General features: G+C 36.5%; 1 protein-coding gene across 2 annotated transcripts in view; it reads right to left on the minus strand.

Moving 5' to 3' along the window:
* KCNH7 (potassium voltage-gated channel subfamily H member 7) overlaps window positions 1-22,814 on the minus strand; it is a 474,108-nt gene that overhangs the window by 140,856 nt on the left and 310,438 nt on the right. For both annotated transcript variants that reach the window (XM_045867425.2, XM_045867426.2), the window contains exon 3: window positions 9,697-9,852. In XM_045867425.2, coding sequence (XP_045723381.1) covers window positions 9,697-9,852 — 156 coding nt within the window. The remainder of the gene's footprint in view (window positions 1-9,696; window positions 9,853-22,814) is intronic.

Genomic DNA, 22,814 nt, shown 5'->3' on the forward strand with positions numbered 1-22,814 from the left:
TGTTTTGGATATTTATTATTTGCAAAAGGTTGGGTATGCATGGAAGAAAATACATCCCTGCTATGAACTAGAACTGAAGGGCTCTTGGCCACTTTAAATAAGGTAGGTTTTTTTCCCAGTTTTCCACAGATTTCACTCTTCTATTTTTATTCATGGCCTTCTTCAGTCATTTATGTAACTTGTCCACTAGGCAAACATATATGATCAATGTTGTAGTAAAGACAGGTATGAGGTACCATGATGTCACAAAGGCAGGAACAGGTAAATTTTGGGGGGCAAGTTAGGAATGCTTCACAGATGAAGAGTTCTTTAGAGAAAGTATCCTGGAAGGATAAAAACATTCTAACAGAGGGCATGTCATGTTATACAAACAAGGTGATATAAAGCATGTGGTGGTTTCAGGGAACCACCACTGAAATATGGGATGTGAAGGGGGGGAATTGATGGGATACAAGGCTAGGGAAGTATCAGAGGTCATTCCACAGGTATTTTGTATAATGCACAGGGCTTTGGAGTTTTATCTTGTTAGTAACAAAGAACCATTTAAAGGACATAAAAAGTTGAGCATTATAATTTGATGTACAGTAGTGTGACATTTGATCCTGAGCAAAAGATGCTGAAAGCAGGGATATTGGTTATGAGACCATTGCATCAGCCCATGAAAGATGTGTTGGAGACCTACTAGGCAATTACAATGGGCTGTGTGAGAGAGATACCCACACAGTGTCCTTAATAGAATTTGATCACTCTTTGTTTGGGAGAAGAGAGGATTAGAGAGAAGGAGAAGTTTAGCATAACCCCATGTTTCCAGCTGTGGTGGCTTGGATGACACTATTCAGGATGTATAAAGAGCAAGATTTTTTGATGGAATGGGTGGATGGCAGTTGGAGATGGAAAGATAAGTCTTAGCCTGAAATGCTAAGTTTTCCAGAAATTTAAAAATCTCCTAAAGGAGATGTCCAGTGGGCAGTTGAATATATGAAGTCCTAGGTAATAAGGAAAGTCTAGAGAAAGGTATGGGCTGGAGATACTGATTTGTGAATGGATATTTACCCTGTAGGTCATGGATGAGTTTGCCCAACCAGGGTGTATAGAGAAGATGCCTAAGGAGAAGAATAAAAAAAGCTGCTACTGGGGGAGAAACAAATAGCGTTTAAGAGTAGAGTAAGAGGAATAGGAAAATGGTACCAAATTAGCTGCCACAGAGATCAAAAGAAACAAAGGAGTATGGTGTCGTGGTACATAAAAGAATGGAGAGAAGAGAATCAGATTTAACAAGGCATACTCAACCTAGAGGGCAACATACAGAACACAACAGAGTTCAGTTCTGGTGGACAGAGAAATGAAGGAAATAAGGAAAACAAGTGAGTAGATATGGAAAATCCAAATGCCTATAGGAAGAGACAACATAAATGATGAAAGCCAGCTAGAAACAGACAATAAGGACAGGTGAAGATTGCGGCCAAAAGGAGAGTCCACACCCCATTGAAAGGTGTGGCCAGTATTCTGTTTCAGCTTATTGCCAACATGTAGTCAGATACTCAGATTTTTCCAAAAAAGCCAGAGTTTCATTTTATGTGTAATCTTCCAATTTTTAAATGATGGCAACAAACTTGACTAATTAAAACTTTGAGAAAATATGTGATATAAACAATGTGTCTGTTGAAGTACAGGCTACTCTCAGCAGCATGAGTGTGAGCAAAGGGAAAAGAGCCATTAGAAAATATTGGGGGCGGGGGCTGGGATTGGGGAGGACAGGTTTTGAAGGGATGGAGGAGAGAATGGGTTGGCAAGTAGAATCTGAGCCTTGGTTAACGTTGTTGGGACATCTTTATTGAGGGTGGGCTTGTTAAAGGAGTTCCTGCCCACACCTTCCCCCTTGCTCTGAGGTGTGGAGGTGAGGGTATCTGTGGGGACAAATGAGTGAATTTGAGGTTAAGAGTCACGAGAAGCCTGACAAAAGTTTGAAATACTTGCTAAGGGGAGAAGTTGAAAGATCTGAAAAAAAAAAATAAGATCTCATATATAGTTTTGACTTGCAGTATAATCATTTATAAATTAATAAACAATAAAGTTCACAATTTTTCTGTAAATAAAAGAAACAATGTGGGCTTCTTTTCTTGTTGAGAAATATTTCAAGTTTAGTAAAATGAGAATATTTCATAGATTTTTGACACTGATGGCAAGAGTAAATTAACTAGACTTAAATTTAAACAAAAACTATCTTAAACCGATCTGAGGAGTAAAAATGTTATTAATTAAAGTTTACTTGGGGATGTGAGCTTAAGATCAACTTTTATAATGACTCAAACTGACTCTTCAATTTTAAAATAAAAATGTACAATGCATTCGTTTTCTGTTTGGATGTATATTATTAAATCAAGAAATTTTTGTTTAATTGAAGTCCCCATAAATCCCATGAAAAATTTTTAAAAAACCAAATGTGTGTGTGTGTGTGTGCATACATGTGTGTGCACATGAGAGAGAGTCAGACTGGTGATCCTAGACCCCTGCCATAAAATAGAAGATATATAAAACTCAAACATACTTATAAATAATTTAAAATGAAACTTAAATATATTTTATTTAAAATAATAAAGTGAAAGTCTCTTAAACTTGATTAGCAAAAACACATAATTTGGTTGTCTTCCACATTGTGCAAATATTTCATAGCAACAGATATTAGAGCAGAAAAAAAAAAGAGAACACATTTTCACCATTCTATTAGTTCTTTTAGATGTGGCCCCCATTTAGTTGGTAGGAAAGGTATAATTTTCTCTTCCATTTGATATCATTTCCATTCTTCAGATGTTAGGGTTTTTAAAAAAAACATCAATGAGAGAAGGCTTAATTACATATTTTATTTGGCATTTATATTTTTTGTAGCAATTAATTGACTCAATTATGCATTATTTATCAATTTGATACACTTATTAATATAATACTCTCTCCTGTACTTGCTTCATCCCAGGGGACATAAGACATCTATTTGTGGCTGGTTCTATTATCTTCAACAGAGAATAAGTTTGTGAGAAATTAGTTTTTCCCAGAGAAAGCTACTCACTTTAGTTGTGTAGGGTTCCTGACCAGAAATTAGATATTTATACTGAGAAATGATTTACCACTTTATTCGATGCAAAACAAGTCTCTAGAATTTTCTCAGCCCAATTAATCATAGTCCCTTTTTATGATACATCTTTTCTATTGTGCATTTAGCTTCTTTTCTATTAATTCTCAGTTTAATATTTCACCTTCTCATCTGTAGTTCTTGTGTTGTCACTTCACCTTTTTTCCCTTTATTCTGTCTTCATTTCAGGAGAGGCAGTTATATTTACAGAAACCCACATCTTCTCAAACAAATGGTAGCCTTGTCTCCATTACTCTACTTAAATCCTGACACTTGGGGGCTTGCACACCCACCCCCACCCACTTACATATTTCTTATTTAGATAAGAAATTAGGCATTTTGAAGGTTAAGATGTTTTGGCAAAAAAAGAAGTGTATCAATATTTGATTTTCTCTTATTTCTTTTTTTGTTAGTTTTGGTGGTCACCACTGGAACTACAATGTTTGAAATAGCTAATACCATTATTTTACACAGATAGTAAAATTGTACTTAAAGAAAAATAATCAGCAGGATTTTCCCCAAAATCGCAAATAATACAAAGTAGAATTTGGATAGTATCAGAAGCTACCAAGTGTAATTTGTCTCTCTTTAACTTTTCTGCTCAATTTAACAATCAACGTTTCAAAAATTGACATCAAGTCAAGGAAATTCCAGAGTATAAAATGACGGAAGGGTATAATCAAATCTAATATACTGGTTGTAAACAATAGTCCTTTGTAATTCTCTGGAAACAATTTTATCTGCATATTTATACTTTCCCCAATGACTCTGTATAGGAGTGACAGCTGCAGTGTAGGGAAACCACTCATATTCACAAAATAAAAAGCAATCCTACTGAATTTGCTAAGGCTTACACATGAGATGCTATTTTAATCACAGTGTAAAATTGCATAGATTATGTGTTACATCCTGGGAAGCTACTATATAGATTATCTTCCATTCAAGGAATCAAAGTTTCGATTCTCCATTTGTACTTCAGTTTGAAATGAATACTTTTTTAAAAAAAATCCCCCCCTCCTTTTTTTGCTACGCTGCTGATACACAACTCCCTTTTTCACTACCATCCAATTTGATGGACCATGCAAGATAACTATTCTATGGGAAAATAAAGAATTTGTGAAGACAATGAAGAAATAAAATCAGGCATTCCCCCAAAACAAAAGGTCTTACTGGCATTCATGACCAAGATACAAGCTGACATTACCTAAAGTATACTCCCAGGAATCATTCAATAATGACTGAATTGGTTAGTGGGAGATATAAAGAAATAAAAATAGTTATCAACTTAAAGGAACAAGACTTTGGTATTACAATAATTTTTTTTAAGTACTTCAATTTTGTTTTTAAATATGTCACCTGGGAGACTGACACATTGGTGATTTTGATAAAGAGTTGTCCCCCAAGTGTGATATTGTTCAGAATAAGATATTCAGTATATTGGTATCATATCACATTAATATAGTTCTCCCAATATTGCTTTAACAGAATATCATACTGTCATTTGGACATACCTAAAGAAGTAACTGATACTATGAAAAATTCTCAGCTGGTATGCAACTGAGTATTAGTATTAGTATTAGTATGCAACTTAGGTTTAATGATATAGTTTTCTATGTGAATTTATATACAGGAAATTTCTTTTTTCAAATATTAAAGTTTTGTGACAAGACTTCCAACTCCCCACAGACAATAACAGATACCTAAATTCCAATTTCTTCATGGATCTTCCTAAAAACCATAGAGATCAATAAATGAGACAAGTAAAAATATCCATAAACTATGCCTAAAGAGTAATTAGAGACAGAGACATTACATACTTTAATTTACATATAGGCAGGGAAATAAATTCCTAAGACCACCAGAATTAGTTCAGGAAAGCACACTGCAATAGAGTTGGGCCAAAACCTAGTGAAGAAAAGGGGAGTACAAAGGTCTTCTCAGAGGGATGGAACACAGTCAAATACAGTTTATCCACAGATGAAGAGGACTCCACACTATGTAAGAAATACTGAGAGCAGATGTGTGACCTGAATGGTCAGAGCACTGGTTACTAAAGAGACTACAGAAAGTGACTTGAAAGTGCGCAAGACCTCAGTTAGCAGCCTTGGAAAAACATCACTTCTTTGGGGGGGTGGGGATGGAGACTAGTGTTGAGGATTGAATATATTTCACTAGAAATTTAAGACCAAAACAAAAGTGAGAAGAATGTGAATATCACAGCCTCTGACAAGCTAGAAATACTGCAACAAAATAAAATGAGAGGAGAAGGAAATATAGAATAAGTTCATCAAGTATCTTGCTGGTAAAAATTAGGAATCAAATAATATAATTTAAATTGACAAACGGAATGATAGAGGACCATTCTTAGGAGTGCAAAGATAAGAATTAGAACAGATATTATTAACTAAAATTGCATGGTGGAAAGGGGAGGAAAAGAATTACAGGCTAATTTTATTCTTGTTCATAGTAAGAAATCAAAATACAGTGTCTGAGGAAAAAGAGGAAAGATTATGGACATTATATAAAATTTTCTTATAAAGACTGCTACCAGAAAAAAACTACAAATACTTTCAAATACCAAAATAAAAGCAAAAACAGGATAAAACAAACCCCAAACCACACAGTTAAACTTTTTAAAAAAGCAAAGAGAAGATAACATAATGACATGCTTTAAGAGAGTATATTTAACATAGAACATGTTAGTACTAAGAAAAACCATAGTAGTTATATCAGTAAATATAAGTACCTATTATAATTATAAATTAAAAGAGAAGTATCATTTTTTTCTTATAAGAAACAAAGGAAAACCTAACTCCCAGAATATATAAAAAAAAGCACAACCAAAACAAAGACTAAAAAGTGGTTTAAATATATAACAAGGAAATAGAACCAAGAAAATCTTAAAAAAATCATAAAAGACTACTTTGCATAATACTATTAAAATAAATTTTTAAAATCTACATAAAATTCTTGAGAAAAAACACTTGCAAAACTGATACTAGTTGAGATGGACAACTTGAATAGTCCAATCTCAGTAGAAAAAAGAAAGAAATTTGTCAAAAAGCTACTCCACAAATAAGTATCAGACCTGGATGATTTCACAGGAGAATCATACTTAACTTTTAAAGTTCAGATAATCCCCAAACTATTTGATAGTTCTTTAGCATAGAAAATAGAAAAGAATTTCCAAATTATTTTCTGAAGGAATTATAACATTGATATCAATACCTGATGAAATTGCACATATACACACACACGCACACAAATTACAGGTCAGTCTCCCTAATGAATACTGATGTAAAAATCCTAAATTAATTTTAGATAAAGAGAATCCAACAGCATAATACAAAATGAAATACATCATAATCATATGTGACTCCTTTCAGAGATGTTAGTAACCCCATTAATAAAATGTATCATAAAAATAAAAAGGATAGCACACTCATTTCCACAGGTGCTGAAAAGGCAATTTATGAATTTTAACACCATTCTTAATAAATATAAGTTAATGGAAAGCCTTAAAAGTATAAAACACATACAACTCAACCCAAATGCTATCATTTGAATTAATGAAAACCCCTTGCCATGCATACAAAAACCAGGAACAAGGCATGCTGTTTACCATCAATTTCTTTTGAATAATATGTTGGAGGTAATAGCTAGCACAATAAAACAAGAGAAAACTATTAGATATATCAGAATTGGAAAGGAAAATGTAAAACAATCTCTACTTGAAAAATTCATGAGAGTCAACTGGAAACTAAAGTAACTCACTAAGATAGTAGGATATAAAATTAACATACTCAGAAAAAAATCACTAGCCTTAAAAATGATCAGAAGATACAATGAAAGAGATGATCCTATTTATAATCTCAGCAATAACAAAAAGTTAAATGCTAGCTAAGTAGCAAACTAAAGAGTAAGAAAAAATTGTGAACACTCCTGAAAGACACAAAAACTAGAATTAAAAGTGAAAATAGGGGCGCCTGGGTGGCTCAGGCAGTTAAGCGTTCCACTCTTGATCTCAGCTCGATCAGGTCTTGATCTCAGGGTCATGAGTTCAAGCCCCACGTTGGGCTCCACACTGGGTGTGGAGCCTACTTAAAAAAAATTAAAAATTTTAGGGCGCCTGGGTGGCTCAGTTGGTTAAGCGACTGCCTTCGGCTCAGGTCATGGTCCTGGAGTCCCGGGATCGAGTCCCACATCGGGCTCCCTGCTCGGCAGGGAGTCTGCTTCTCCCTCTGACCCTCCTCCCTCTCATGCTCTCTGTCTCTCATTCGCTCTGTCTCAAATAAATAAATAAAATCTTTAAAAAAAAATAAAAGTGAAAATACATGTAATATTCTTGTATAGAATGACTCAACATCATAAAGATGTTAATATTCCTCAAACTAATTTTAAAATTAATGCAAATCCAGTAAAAAAACAAAATAATTTTTCCTTATCTCAACAAGTTGTTTCTAGAGTTCCTACAGAATGCTTAGCAAGAAATAGCCTCAAACCCCTGAAAATTAATGTCAAAGGGAGCATGTCATATCAGAGATTAATTGTATATTTAAAACAGTGTGTTTCTGAATGATAAATAAGCCAACGAAACAGAATAGAGAGTCCAGAAATATACTCAAGCACATAAGGAAGTTTTAGTATGTGATAATGGTGGCATCCCAAATTATTGCTGAAAAGATAGACTTTCTAATAAATAATGTTAGAACAACTGGAGAGCCATTGATAAAATGATAAATTAAATATATACTTTGCTAAACCAAGGTGTATATATATATGTGTGTATATATACACATATATATACACAGATACATATAAACCAATATAATATATATTATATATATAAACCAACATAAACGAAGCTAAACTTAAAATGTATCAGAGATTCTAAAGCTGTACAAGTTCTATGAAAATAATTTTTACAACCTTGGAATGGTAAAAGCTTTTCTTTTAAAAAGGTTTTATTTATTTATTTGAGAGAGAGAATGACAGACAGAGAGCATGAGAGGGAGGAGGGTCAGAGGGAGAAGCAGACTCCCCGCCGAGCAGGGAGCCCGATGTGGGACTCGATCCTGGGACTCGATCCTGGGACTCCAGGATCATGACCTGAGTCGAAGGCAGTCGCTTAACCAACTGAGCCACCCAGGCGCCCCGGTAAAAGCTTTTCTAATGGTGACTCAAAAATTCAAACTCAACATGAAATAAGTCAAAAAGAGAAAGACATGTATCATATGATCTCACTGATATGAGGAATTCTTAATCGCAGGAATCAAACTGAGTGTTGTTGGAGTGGGGGGTGGGGTGGGAGGGATGCGGTGACTGGGTGATAGACACTGGGGAGGGTATGTGCTCTGGTAAGCGCTGTGAATTGTGCAAGACTGTTGAATCTCAGATCTGTACCTCTGAAACAAATAATGCAATATATGTTGAGAAAAAAAAGAAGAAGAAGAAGAAGAAGAAGAAGAAGAAGAAGAAGAAGAAGAAGAAGAAGAAGAAGAAGAAGGTAGCGGGAGGGGAAGAATGAAGCGGGGGAAATCGGAGGGGTAGACGAACCATGAGAGACGATGGACTCTGAAAAACAAACAGGGTTCTAGAGGGGAGGGGGGTGGGAGGATGGGTTAGCCTGGTGGTGGGTATTGAGGAGGGCACGTTCTGCATGGAGCACTGGGTGTTGTGCACAAACAATGAATCATGGAACACTTCATCTAAAACTAATGATGTAATGTATGGGGATTAACATAAGAATAAAAAAAAAAATTCAAACTCAACAAAGAAAAGCTTGATAAATTTAGCTGCACTATAAACAAATAAACAACAACAATAAAACCTTTGCATGACAAAAATCAGGAAAAAGACAAAAAATATTTGCTGGGAAGAGATGTGCCACTTATTTTACCATTTGAAAAAAAAAAAAGACAAAAAAATGTATACAAGAAATGGACAGTTGACAGAAAAAGAAATATCCTAGTGCTTAAATATCTGAACCAACATTCATAATGTAAACCTCATTACAAAAGAAATGTAAACTAAAACTAATTGAGGTACTACTTCTCACCTATCATAATGACAAATACCGAGAAGACAGAGTCATTCTGTTAGCATGGCTTTGGGGAGAAGAGCTAATACATTGCTGGTGGTAGTGTAAAATGGTTCAAACCCTAGGAGGGGAGTTTAGTAGTATCTAAAAAAATTGCATATGCATTTACCCTTTGACCCAGGAATCCCACTTACAAACTCTTACCCTGAAAATAATTTTCCAAAATTATACATACATGTACTCAATTCATTCTGGCATTGTTTGTAATGGCCAAAATTTGGAAACAACCTAACCGTCCATCAGTAGGGGACTGGTTGAATTAACAATGGTATAACCAAGTCAAATGTCTGTAAAAGCAACTGATCAATTCTGTAAGGCACCAAAGGGTAATGGCGGCTATGGCTTTTTTTTTTTTTTTTACTTATAATGCAAACATATTTTGAAAACTCACTCAAATGAAGAATGTATTAAAATTACTAGTAGCAGTAATATCAGTAGCAGAATTATGTACATGTTGCCTTTTACTTACGGTTTACAGTTTTGACTGGTAATATTGGATTTACCCTCTCTGGGGAGGCAGCGTTTTCCTCATTTGTCACATATTCAAAATTAATGATGAACATCATAGCCACGCCCTCTTGGTTTTTCACTGGAATTATGTGAGTGTTACAAATGAAAGTGGACCCTAAGGAGATGAAAAATGAGTGTTAGGTCAAAAATATGCCTTCATTTTGAAGTGTCAGTAATATTAAAATTCTAATAAACCTTTAGAATTTTCTATCATAAATGATTTAAAATTTAACAAAAATAATTTGACTTTTATTTCATATTTCATTGCACATATATTTACATGAAAATGTACAAATTTTGCCATAAAGACCTTACAGGCAAATTCAGATACAACCTTATGGAAAAACAGAATATCAAAATCTCATTTGTCTTCACACCCACCACCATAATAGTTAGTATAGGGAAAAAAGCATAATCTTTAACTTTGTAGAAAAACTCAGGTTTCTTGTATATATTTTGATTAATTCTGAATCTATATAAAATATAGCTGTATAAACAGTAAAGATAACTTTGTGTCATCTTGATTTTAGTGCTAAGTAAATTATTTCCTTTTTCTCTTTTAATTTCCTAGATATAAAATAGTAAGTTATTGACTTTGTATATGTTCCAATAATTCTTTTCTTTTTTTCCTGCAAAATTCACAATGTCCAAATTATAATGATTTTATTTGGTTTGTAATCTGTTAGAAAACAAGAACAAAATTTTGTCTATATTATTGTGTTAATTTGATTCCTTAACCAAAAAGATGATACTCTTTTAAAGCACAATTATGAGGTTAATAAGACATATTTTATTAGAATCTTCTGGAAATGAGATGAACAAAAAGATGACTCAGTTTACAATTGACTACTGCCATCCATCCTCTAACAGAAAATCCAAGATCCAAGATTTAGAGAATTCTGTCAAGATGTTGATTTCTTTTAAATCAATTGATTCTGACTGACTTCTTGAACCTGACTTCTAGAACTAAGTATTTCCTTAAAGCAGCTTACTCACATCTTTACCCTCTGGATATTTCCTTTTTTAGTCATGATGATGGAAACCTTAGGTTAGGGATTTGTTTGGGTTCAAAAGTATTATATTTTTAAAATGTAAACCTTCAGGAAAAGTTCTCAAGTAGTCAGATAATAGAGCATATTTTGACTTTTTTTTAACTAGCTGGAACCATCTTGAGTCTTGAGGAGAATGATGGTTCAGTGCAGAGGGAGGAGCAGGTTGGGAGCAAGCTGGACCTGGGTACAGAGGGAGATGTGAGAAAGTGAGAGACCAAGAGTTGGAGGCCAGGGGCACTGGCAAATAACAGAAGAAAGTAGTCGGAAGCCCAACATCCCTAAGACGAGTGGATACTAATATTCCAAAATGGTGTCCTATGCATGCCATAACTATTAAAAACAAAATAAGTGTGAGAAAATTCTTTCCTCTTTTCTCATCCCTGAAACATGGCTCCTATTGCCAGAGCTGAGAACAAAGACTATTGCTAATATTGCTATAGATTGAGACATCATAGGTGGAAGAGCTTTTGAGGGTGGGCTTAGAGATCTACTTATTTATGAAATTGTTTCTATGGGTGAACATGTTCTAATTTCCAAGGAACTGATTTGCAAAAACACTTTTAGAACTTGGACTCTTTGTAAGTTGGGGATGCCTTTGTGCTAGTTATGATTTAGATTTTTAAATGTCAATAGCCTCCCAGATTTGAAATGTAGAAGACCTTATCTATAATTAATTTCATATTTTCTATAAAATCGGCCATGGTTTTACAGATGTTATGAAAAATATGTCTTAAGAATGACATGCTGCACCTTCACAGTCTTCAGCTCTATCTTCAATTCATTTAATAAAATAGTTAGAGCACTTGTCATAGTTTCCATGGTAACAAACGGGATGATTTTAGTAAACAGAAAATAAGCAATTTAAGACTGTTCTATTAGAACTAAAAATAGAATTGCTTCAGGCCAGGCATTGCAATACAAACTGGCTAAACAGAGAGACTGATAAAATGCTAGAAATAGCCATTGTGTATTCTGCTAATGAACCAAAATACATACTGATACTACTGCTTAAAATGACATTTCTTGGATCATTTAGAGTATCATTGTGAATTCACAGATTTGTTACTTAGCAGTTTCAAATCTTCCAACAATTGAAGTGTATTGCTGATTGTACCACAAGACATAAAGCACAGATTTTTAAGAAATCAATAAATAAAAAATGTGGGACTAGAGATCTAATAGGCTGGTAATAGAGCACAGTAATTTCGCTTCCAGTAATAGGGGAAAAATCACGTATTGCAATATTAATGCTTGTAAATTTATTGGCTAGTGTTAAAAATCATAAAACTATAGTGCTTTATAAAAAAGTTCAGTTACACGCATTGGTTCCATAGCATATTGAATATGTGTAATTAATCTGGGATTTACTGCCCACTAGCATTGTTTCCTGCGTGTTTCTATTAAGGAATATATCTCCTCTAAAGTCAACTGAAAATTCACATTTACATTTTTTTCTCTTTTAGTTTTTGGATTTAATGTCTCCATCAATCTTGCAAAGCATCCTGGAAAGCAGATATTGAAAGGAGATACATGGAATTTAGAAGAGAAGGAGAATCAAATACATTTTATAGAGCAAAAAGATTTAGCTTGCATCATTTTGCAAACTCCAAGTTCTGTCAAGGTATTACATTTGTAAAGTAACATTATTTTAAGAAGGCATTACTGTGTGCTCCTAAATACTGTTCTTGAATGCAACATTGGGAGAAAAAAAAAACGGAAAGATGATCCAGCAAATACTAATCTAGCAATGAAGAAAAAACTAGACACACTCAATAATATGTAAATTAGAGAACGAAACCAATCGAGAAATAAAAAGTTCAGACCTTGTTAAAATGAATTAGTATTCAAATGGAATTAATAATGTTTAAGAAGCTTATTTACAGTAAGATTATCCAATAATTTTACAATTATACATGCAATTATACAAATATTAGTTAAACCCAGGTTCATTTCAATTTCCATGTTTTGTCTCCTGAGTAAAAACATTCTCAAAACCAGGAAAAGCTGTTTAGGAGAATAATGCTCATTATAATAAAATATCTAGAATGTTAATTTTTAACTGTAGCCACACATCAAGCAAACTCAGGTAATCTGAATAATTTTTCTTTTATTAATAAATTGGTGGCATACTCTTAGCTTTCAGATTTTAAAATAAAAGACCGGGACTCCTCCCTTTGAGCTACTTTAAAGATGTTTTATTCTACTGTTGTTGTTTTTGTTTTTAAGATTTTATTTATTTATTTGACAGAGAGAGGGAGAGCACACGCAGGGGGAGCTGCAGGCAGGGAGAGAGGGAGAAGCAGGCTCCCCGTGGAGCAGGGAGAGAGGGAGAAGCAGGCTCCCCGTGGAGCAGGGAGCCCAATGGGGGGGCTTGATCTCAGGACCCTGAGATTGTGACCTGAGTCGAAGGCAGGCGCTTACTCGACTGAGCCACCCAGCACCCCATTGTACTGTTTGTATTCACGGGGCATACATATGTCCCCTAAAATCAGTAACTGTTTAATATTGGGTCAAACACTGTTCTGGGTTCTCAGATGGGGCGGAGAAAAACAGCAATAAAAAAACAAAGTTTCTGCTCTTAACGGAATTTATATCGACATCATAAATAAATGAATAGATATCTAATATATGAAGTAAAAATAAGTAACAATGAAGGAAGAGAGAGCAGACTAGATCGTAACAGTAGTAAGGGAATGCATTTCCTTTGAAATGGCATGTAAGCAAAGACATAAAAGAAGTAATGGAGTTAGCTGTGTGGCTCTATGGATAGAATGCAGCTGGCAGAGAAAATAGCAAGTACAAAAGTCTTCAAGGTTGTAAGCTCTAGGAACAATGTGTAAGCCAATGTGGCTAGTACAGTATGTTGGTTGTGGGGTAGGATGGTGTTGAAAGTAGGTAAGGCTGAAGAAGGAGTAGGGAACCACAGCATGGAGAAGGCACGTAGAAGGCTAATGCATGGATGTGGAAGTTTCCTCTCAGATAGACAAGAAGGGTTTTGTGCAGAGGCTGACATGACTTGACTTAAAACTACCCCTCTGACTTCTATGTGAAGAATAGCTTGGGATGCCAGCAAGAAAACAGGGAAGCCAGTAGGAAAATATCATACTAATACTGGCAAGCAGTAAGAGTGTCTGGACTAGGGTGGTGTTGCTGAAGCTGGTGAGAAGGAGTCTGTTTGAGATATTTTCAAGGTAGGGATTATAGGACTTGCTGGTATAATAGATGGCATGTGAGGGAACGAGAGGGGTCACAGACAAGTCCAAACTTGGAGGTTGAGAAAATGGAACAATGGAAATGCTCATTTATTAAAATGGGGAGGGCTGTGGGAGGGTTCTGGGGTTTGTGTAAATCCATAGGTTTGGGGTATGTTAACACTGTGGTTGCTTATTAGATATCTAAATGCAGATGTCTAGAGTAGTTGGATATAGGATACTGCAGTTTGATTCAGGGATTGATCCAAGCCAGATATATGAATTTGAGAGTCATTAGGGAATGGATTATATTTAAAGACTGTATGAGGTCATCTAGGGAACAAATAGAGAGTTGGGTTTTTGAGCCAAACATTAAGGGACTGCAGCATCAAAGAAGGGAAGATGAAATATCAGAGAACATTGTGGAGGAGTAGACAGGGAAGTGGGAAGAAAATCCAGAGTCTAGTGCACCAGGGGCTAAGAGAAGGAAGTATTGCAAGAGAGGGCAGGATCAACTACACAAAACTTGCTGATAGGCTCAGTGAGAGCTAAGAAAAGATCAAGTCATGGGTAACTTCTTTTAGAGACATTTTGGTAGATTAGTGGCTAGGAAACTGTTGGAATGCATGTAAGAATGAATAAGAATAGAAGTATACAGGGGTGCCTGGCTGGCTCAGTTGGTAGAGCATGTGACTCTTGATCTCAGGGTTGTGAGTTCAAGCCCCACATTGGATACAGAGATTACTTAAAAAATAAAATCTTTAAAAAAAAAACAGACGTGTACACAATTATAGGAAAGTCTTTTGAGGTGCTTTACTAAAGAGGTGATCAGAAACCTGGGCTGGTAACTGGAAAAGATTTTGAAGTGATCAGACGTTGGATTTTTTTAGGTTTAGAGACACTACAGCATATTTATATACAAATGGCATTAATTTGTTTATTGATTACATTTCAAATTTTTGTTGCATAAAGTCCCACCATTTGGTAAGGTCCGTGAAAGTCTAACATAGTAATTTACAAGACAGTAATTTTCTAATTTTTTTCCTCAGTCAAGTGCAACTCACTTCAGTGTTAATTAATTCTCCGTGTATATAGAACCATAGGTAATAGTTTATAATCTATTGCTTGAGAGCAGCACTCTCTAATTAGACTATCTGAATCTGAATCCTAGCTCCATCCTTTATCTGCTGAGTAAACCCTGGGTGATTTAGAAATGCCACAGCAACTCAGTTTATTCTTCTGTACAATGAGGATAATCCTTACTTCATAGAATTGTTTTGGGGACCGAATGAATTAATACCTGTGTACTATGATATTAGAATAGAATTCTCCCTTTCTCAATTTTCACTCATGTGATATGTTTAACATAATAGCTATCAGGGAACTAAAGTGAGAACGACTTCCTTCCACTCCACACATGCAGATTATGAAGGAAATAGCTATAGAATCTTTATATCCAGGATGTAGAACAGATAGGGAGGGAAGAGTGGTGAGAAGATTGGGGAAAAAATCTCTTTGGAGAGGACAGGCCCATTGCTGTGAGCTTCCCTCCTTCCACCCTCAAGAGCTGCCATCTTCCAAGGCCAGGCCTAATGAGGGGATTTTAAGGACCCACTCCAGGACCTTTGAAATGTGTTCTCTGCAGAGAACAGGAGATAGGGAGACAGGGAGAATGGGTATTTGAAAGCTATGTAGATGAATGGTAGGCCATAATGGGGCCTCAACCTTGGGGGTGCAGAGGGCCAAGAAGGAACAAGCTCTCAATTTTCTGTGGCAGAGACAGTGGGCATAATTATTGGGACAGGCAGGTGCACCCAAGAACTGGTAGATAGGCCTCCTGGTCAAGTCTTCTGGACCAGGAGTGGGCACAGGGTTCCCCAAGGATGGGATGAAGGGACTGCAGAGGAAGAGACAGATAGCAAACTACCAGATGCTGGAGGCCAAGGAGGAAATAGGCAAGAAACTCCAGGGTGCAGGGATAGGACCAGCAGGGGAAGGAAATTGAAGGGAGACAGAGTCCCGCAAGAGTTCTGAAGAGCCTATCCAGGAAAAACAGTGTCAGCTCTGCCCACTGCCCAGATCCAGAGAAGGCAAATATACCAGCCAAGTAGGAACTGTCCCGCTCCATAATCTTTCTGCCTTTTCATCTTCTACTTGGAGGGAAGCAAATAGCAATCAGAGTGTGGGAAGAGGGTAATGGTAAGAGGTTGAAGCTGGCTTTCCATTGCATTCTGACCTGAGCCGGTTGGGAGTTGTAATTTTAAAGCCAAATCACCATCCGAAGACAGGGGTCAATTACTCCAGTGAATAAAGTTAAACGGGATGATGAAAAACAAAAGCTGCATTTTGTTCAGTCCAAGCTTCACACTGATCAGTAGAACTCATATACATGTAAAGTTCTTAGAGTAGTACCTGGCATGGAGCAAAACCCGATCAGGTGAGCGATTATTTTCATCTCTAATTAGAGGATCTCCAGAGAGATCTTCAGTTAATTTTCAAGGCTCTCTGTGTAATTTCCTCCAACCTTTTGCCATTCTTGAAACCGAAAGCTACACTATTTGTATTTTGGGGCACCAAGTGGGGATTATTCTTTTCTGAGCTGATTGGTTTAGGAAATGCCTGAAAGTTTGTGATTTCCTACTTTCTAGTAGACTAGGGGATCCTTTGAAGATTAAAAAATACCATTAGAGACCTGCCTTAGAAGAAAAACAAAAGATAGCAGCCTCAGGATACAAAGGTCTCATCAAAGAGGCAGCACTGTTCATCTTGAGTTGAAAAGCCTTTTAGAAAAGCAAAGGGGACCACTGCACCTCCTAGAAGGAGAGAGCTACCCAGTCACAAATGACTTACGGTGGAATCAAGGGCAGGCAAAAATAGGAAACAAGCGAAATTTGTACTTGGCTTTTCTGAATCTAATGTTTCCTTTTATTTCTTTCTTTCAGCACTTCCTACATCTTCCTCTGCTCTCTCCAGGCCTCCAAGGTGAAATATTATGAACTTCCTCTTATCAAGGAGGAGCATCATGAAATATATTAATTTCTCATAAGACTGTTAAGGACATAATGGATTACTATTCTCAGGAAATTTTTTTTAAAGGGGAGTAGTGAAAAACAACACAACTCAAGATGAACTCTGGTGTAGCCTCTATGTAAAAGAAATATTTTGGTTGTATAGATAAGACCTTCCAGATATCTCTCAACTCACACCATGTAAGTAATTGCTTGCTGATATCACTATCACTGTTGGTCAGGTTGTGACTTAAAGAACAGAAGACCATGATGGAGTCCTGAAACAGAACTAGAAGAAATTTCTATGATTGGAGAGTTTATGTGCCATTGTTTAGCCATTTGATTATTTTTTAACAGATGTTTCCCCACTCTTGATAAGAAAAGTAAACACACAGAAATTTCATTCGAACTCAAAATCCACTTCCAGAATTCATCCCAAAGTTTGCAGAATAACTGAAAATATTCCATTTATAGCACATTTGTAACCAGACTGTAAGCTTCCCAAAGACAAGATATTATTAATCCATGTACACAAGCCTCCCTCAACACATAAAGGGAACTCAGTGAATATTTCCTGGCTACTTTTACTTCTTCCTGACAGTGAGATGTTCGTGAAAAGCTGCCCACTGGAGATGACCCTTGAGCTAGGTCAGAGCAGCATTTGTGACTGTGGGTAGTAGCCTATAGTCTTAAGAAGATGGATTTCAGTTATAGAGAGAGACCTGGGTTCTAAACTTGACGAGTCATTTAGCTTCTCTCTGTCTTGGCTTTTTCTCTGTAGATTATCTTTTAAAGTTGGAGCAATAAATGGGAGGATGCATTTAAAGTACGGTGCCTAATATACAGTAGATACAAATGGTAGCTCATGGGAATGTAATCTTTTAATATATATTGGTATAGGTGTAGAAACTGAATATACCCAAAGTGTTACTCTTGTAAGAGGCCAGGTTATGTTGGGCTTGAGCTTTTCAGGCTGAGTAGGAGTAAACACGGAGAAGAAACATATGCCCAATTCAAACCAATTTCACTTTAAAAACTAATTATTCAGAAACCACTATGTGCCAGGCACAGTTCTAGGTGCTAGGGTTTGGCAGAGAACAAAACTGAGCCAAATTCCACCATCATGTAGTTTATAATCTAGTGGAGTTTGGGGAGACAGAAATAAATAAGTAAAATACATAATAGATTAAATGGTGATAGTATCATTGAACACCATAGAGAAAATAAAGAAAGGGGATAGTGAGTGCCAGGAGCAGGGAAAAGTCTGTAACTTATAGTAGAGTGGGAAAGGCCTCCCTGAGAAGAATACATCTGAATAAAGAACTGAAGATGTTGAAAAACGAATCATGAGGATATCTGGGAAAAGAGGTAGCAACACATAGGAAGGACCTGCCTGGTGTAGGGCTGAATTATGTCCCCTAAAATTCATACATTGAAACCCTAACCCCAGTGTGACTGTATTTGGAGACAGGACCTACAAGGAGTTAATTAAGGTTAAATGAGGTCCTAACCGTGGGGCCATAATTCAACAGGACATTGTCCTTGTAAGAAGAGGAAGAGACACCAAGAGTGTGTGTACAGGGAGGAAAAGTCATGTGAGAAGACAGCCATCTGTAAGCCAATTAGAGAGTTTTCACCAGGGACTAACACTGCCAGCACCTTGATCTTGGACGTTGAGCCTCAAGAACTGTGAGAAAATATATTTTTATAATTCAAGTCACCCAGTCTGTAGTACTTTGTTATGGCAGCCTGAGCTGACTAGGATAGGCCCTGAGGTTGAAGAGCAGACAGTCAGTGTGGCTGACACAGATTAAGCTGAGGGCAAAGTGGTGAGAGATCCAGGGCCCAGTGGTAATAGAGCAAGGGAGCAGGAGAGTGGCAGAAGAACAAGCCCCTTGTGGGCCTTGTAATGCCTTCAACTGACAAAGGGAAGCCACTGAAAGGATTGAAAAAGGGAAGTGATAGTCTCTGGCTGCTGTAAAGACACGGACACACGAAACACTTAGTTTGCTAGGCAACTTGGTCTGAACAGACTAATAGTATACCAGAACACATCATGTGGAATGGGAAGTGATGGATGAGGCTTTGAGGGGTAGAAGGTCATGTTGTGAATGTCTTCTATGTTCCTGGAATTCAGTCTTTTGAGGTTGGGGGTACACGGAATTGATTTAATCCTGAGAGTATCTTCAAAAGTAGTATTTTAGCACACACTTTGGACATGGGCTATTTCAGGTACTAGTGATGCCTCAGGGAAGAGAAATAAGTTCAAATGATCTACGTGTTATTTATTTGAAGAGACAGAAGGTACACTTAGAAAAACTATTTATTAACAAGAATAATAGAATAGCCTATGGTTTATTTGGCCTTATGGATTGGGTCAAATGGGACTGCTTATTGGGAGGCAAATATTCCATTACTTGCCCATTTTTCTTATTTCCCCAGTCACATGGTTAAATCTAAAGGAAGCTAACTAAGTGAAAGCAAACTGGAGAAAGTCATGTGAGCTAAGAAAAACATTTTATACAGAAGCATTATTAACAAAGAGACTGAGCTGGCAAAAATTTGGCTGTGCACCTAACAATATATTAGGTCTAAAAAAAGAAACTTAGCATGATAATTACCAACACATACAGATTTAGCATCACAATCACAGATATAATGAAATCATAACAATTATGAACATATTTAGATAGCTGATAGAATAACATGGGACTAGAAGGACCTTTTCAGAATTTCCGGGAGAGATTCTATAGATGCCTTTCATTTGAAAAATGAAGAACTAACCTAATTTACACAAGGCTGCTTGTCACATTCATGTTCTGGGTGGTAGTATTAGCACTGTCTGAGATGTCAACAGCATGAATAATTTATTTTTAATTATTTCTTATTTAAAACAATTTTAAACACTCAGAAAAATGCTGAGGCAGTGCCAATGAGTAGTAAATTTCTTGGATAGGTGGTACTGTGGAGCCCCTGGGATTGGACGGACCTAGCTCTGCTGTTAGTCATGGAATGGCCTTGGGCAGGTCACTTAATCTCCCCAAGACTCAGCTTCCTCATCTATAAAATGAGGAAAAGAAGGGAAAGTGCCTCACCTTATAGTGTTGTTGGGAAGGTGAAATTAGGGAATACTTGTAAAATAGGTACCATGGAAGCTGGTGAGGTTGAGCAATAAATGAAAGTTATTATTATTAACTGGGGTGGGAAAAATAAATTTCTCAACTTGAAATGGTGGTTAAACTTCCCTCAAAGTTTCGACGATAAAACTGAGTCATTCGACTCTTTTTGGAGCTTCAGTGATGAACTCATTAGCTTGATCCCCTTGTCTTCAGATGAGAAAACGCATCAAATGGCCATTGGAATTGGGTAGGGGCTTAGAAAAGACCCTTTAATTATCTACTATCTTAAAATATATCTCCTTAACTTTGCAGTGACAAGGCCCTTGGTTTATTTCCTATGTTTCTCCTGTCCCTATAAACTGTTTTAGTGCCTCTAAAAAGAAAACTACAGGCCAGGTAATTTTAACGAAAGCAGAGTTCAGCCTATTTGGTTAGGTCCCATAGTCAGTGGAATTTGGTATATAGCAGAAATGTGTGAAACAATCTTGAATTCTGGGTTTGCTCTAGGACTACCATAATTAGTATTTGAAAGCGCACGTTAGGAAGAAGGGTAATAATAACAGCTAACATTTACTGGATGCCAGCCACCATTCTAATGGCCTTATATGCATTAATATCACTTGCATTTTTACAAATGATGATGGCACCGTTATCATCCCTATTATGTAGATGAAAAGTAAGCCATACATAGTTCTCTTTTTCCTTGATCTTGGGGCACTCCTTCCCCTTACCGTGATTGGGGAGGAATACTCAGGTTCTAATTCCTTCATCAGACTAAGACTCTGAATTCCATGATTTTTAAATCAGGTATGTTCTAAGAGATTTTTTATCTTTTATAAGTAATGGCCTGAGCTAAAATTCTTCCTTCCTTTTTCCCCGGTCTTGTACATTTCTGCAGCTTTCCCAGATTAGGCAGAATTCCTTTCTCCTGCCACCTGAGAGGCAGGAAGTCACCATGCACTTGCTGGGACTGCCCCAGCCCCGCCCTTCATTTACTCCATTCAGTCCTATACTGCCTCATGCCCTTTCCACCTCTCCTCCTTTTTTATCAGCTCTAGGCTTTCTAGGAATAAAGGTGTTCTACTCTCTTTCCTCAGTCTCTCTATATTATCTTACTACTGCTGTTAACAACTACATAATTAAGTCATGGCTACTATTTTCTGAATGTTTTCTATGTGCCACATGTTCCTCATGAGAAAACTTTATCTTAGAGAAGTTTCTGATGTAGGTAGTAGACCAGGTTGGAACTCTGAACTTTCCAGCTTTTACTCTTTCTCCTACATCAGTGTTTCCCAAACAGTGAGATGTTAATAGGTATTATCAGAAAGTGCTGTCTATAATTAATACAGTTTGGGATGTGTCCTCTTCGAAGAGATGCTCAGGGCACATTATTGTGTTAGAAGTTTTGAGAAGTTCTGCAAAAGCAAGTATGTCTACTTTGTTCAATCCAGCACATCTCAAATTTATTTGACTCTGAAATACTACTTCAGAGAAATTTGCAATAATATGTAGCTCCTTGCAAAGCCATTGAAAAAATACTGAATTGTGTCACACTCCCTCTCCGTTTCAAAGACCTTTCTGAGAGGGAAGAAAGTGTATACCATAGGTTGCCTAGACGCTTCCAGGAGAGGAAGAAACTGCAGAAAGCACAGGGCTGAGGCAGGAGGGGAAAGAGAACTGCAAAGGCCAGTGTCACCTACTTAATATATTTTGCTTGGTATTGGTCCTGATCTGAGCATTCAGAAGCCCAGGTAAAATAGCATTGTCATATTTGATCACATATCTTGCAGTGATGATTTCCCCATAACCTAGCTCTAAGTTGAAAGGTTATCACTAAATATGAGAGAGTGTTTCACATCCCAGGTCCTACTATTTAACAGAGATCAGGTTTTAGAACGTAAAAGCCCTAATTTAATAATTCAGTAGTATTCTGCACCATAAATTGCCTGAGATAACTCTGGTATCTGCAAGAAAATATTTTCCCTGTGTTTCCTTAGGAGTCATTCCTCTTCATCTTCAAAACATGGGGATAGGTAACGTATAATTATTTGTTTACTCACTCCTTCCTATTGACACATTTTCTGTTAACATTTATGCTCAGGTGTTAGGTTGTTTTCATACTTACAACCTTGATTACTGAAAAAGAACAAGTTCAGCTATTTTTCTGTTTTCTTTATGAACAACCAATGAATTATTTTGGGGATTGAAATTAGAAAGAAAAACTCATACATCTTGTCTGGCTAGTAAATCAGACTGTCTCTTAAGATGTACTATTATGATTATCCACTGCCCAGTCTTGGTTCCTAGTGTATTGGAACTAATAAGTGTTAGAACAAGCTGAAGCTGACTAACAGTGCTGTATTCAATATCCAGGCAAGCCAACTCTATTTGTAATGAGGAATTTGGGGGCACATTTGTGACAATTTTTAATACTCTGTGGTTTTTACACTCAAGTAAATATTTGGTTATTTGGTTCAAATTTCTTCGTAACACATATTCATGTTACCAAGCTGCAAATGTACCTACAGCAAGCCCACCCCACTAAACTGCCACTTTTCTTTCTTCGGTAAAGTTGCATTAACACTTAACGGACTAGAAGGACTCAGAATATGAGCAAGTTTGCACATCTCCAGAGTATGTACACACTACTGTCAAGGTCAAACGTAATTAGAATCCTAAGGCCAGCACCACTGTGTGGATGTCATTG

Source organism: Mirounga angustirostris, unplaced genomic scaffold (genome assembly GCF_029215605.1).
Source record: "Mirounga angustirostris isolate CCGP_5_RB_7025 unplaced genomic scaffold, mMirAng1.0.hap1 SCAF_3, whole genome shotgun sequence".
Lineage (NCBI taxonomy): Eukaryota > Metazoa > Chordata > Mammalia > Carnivora > Phocidae > Mirounga > Mirounga angustirostris.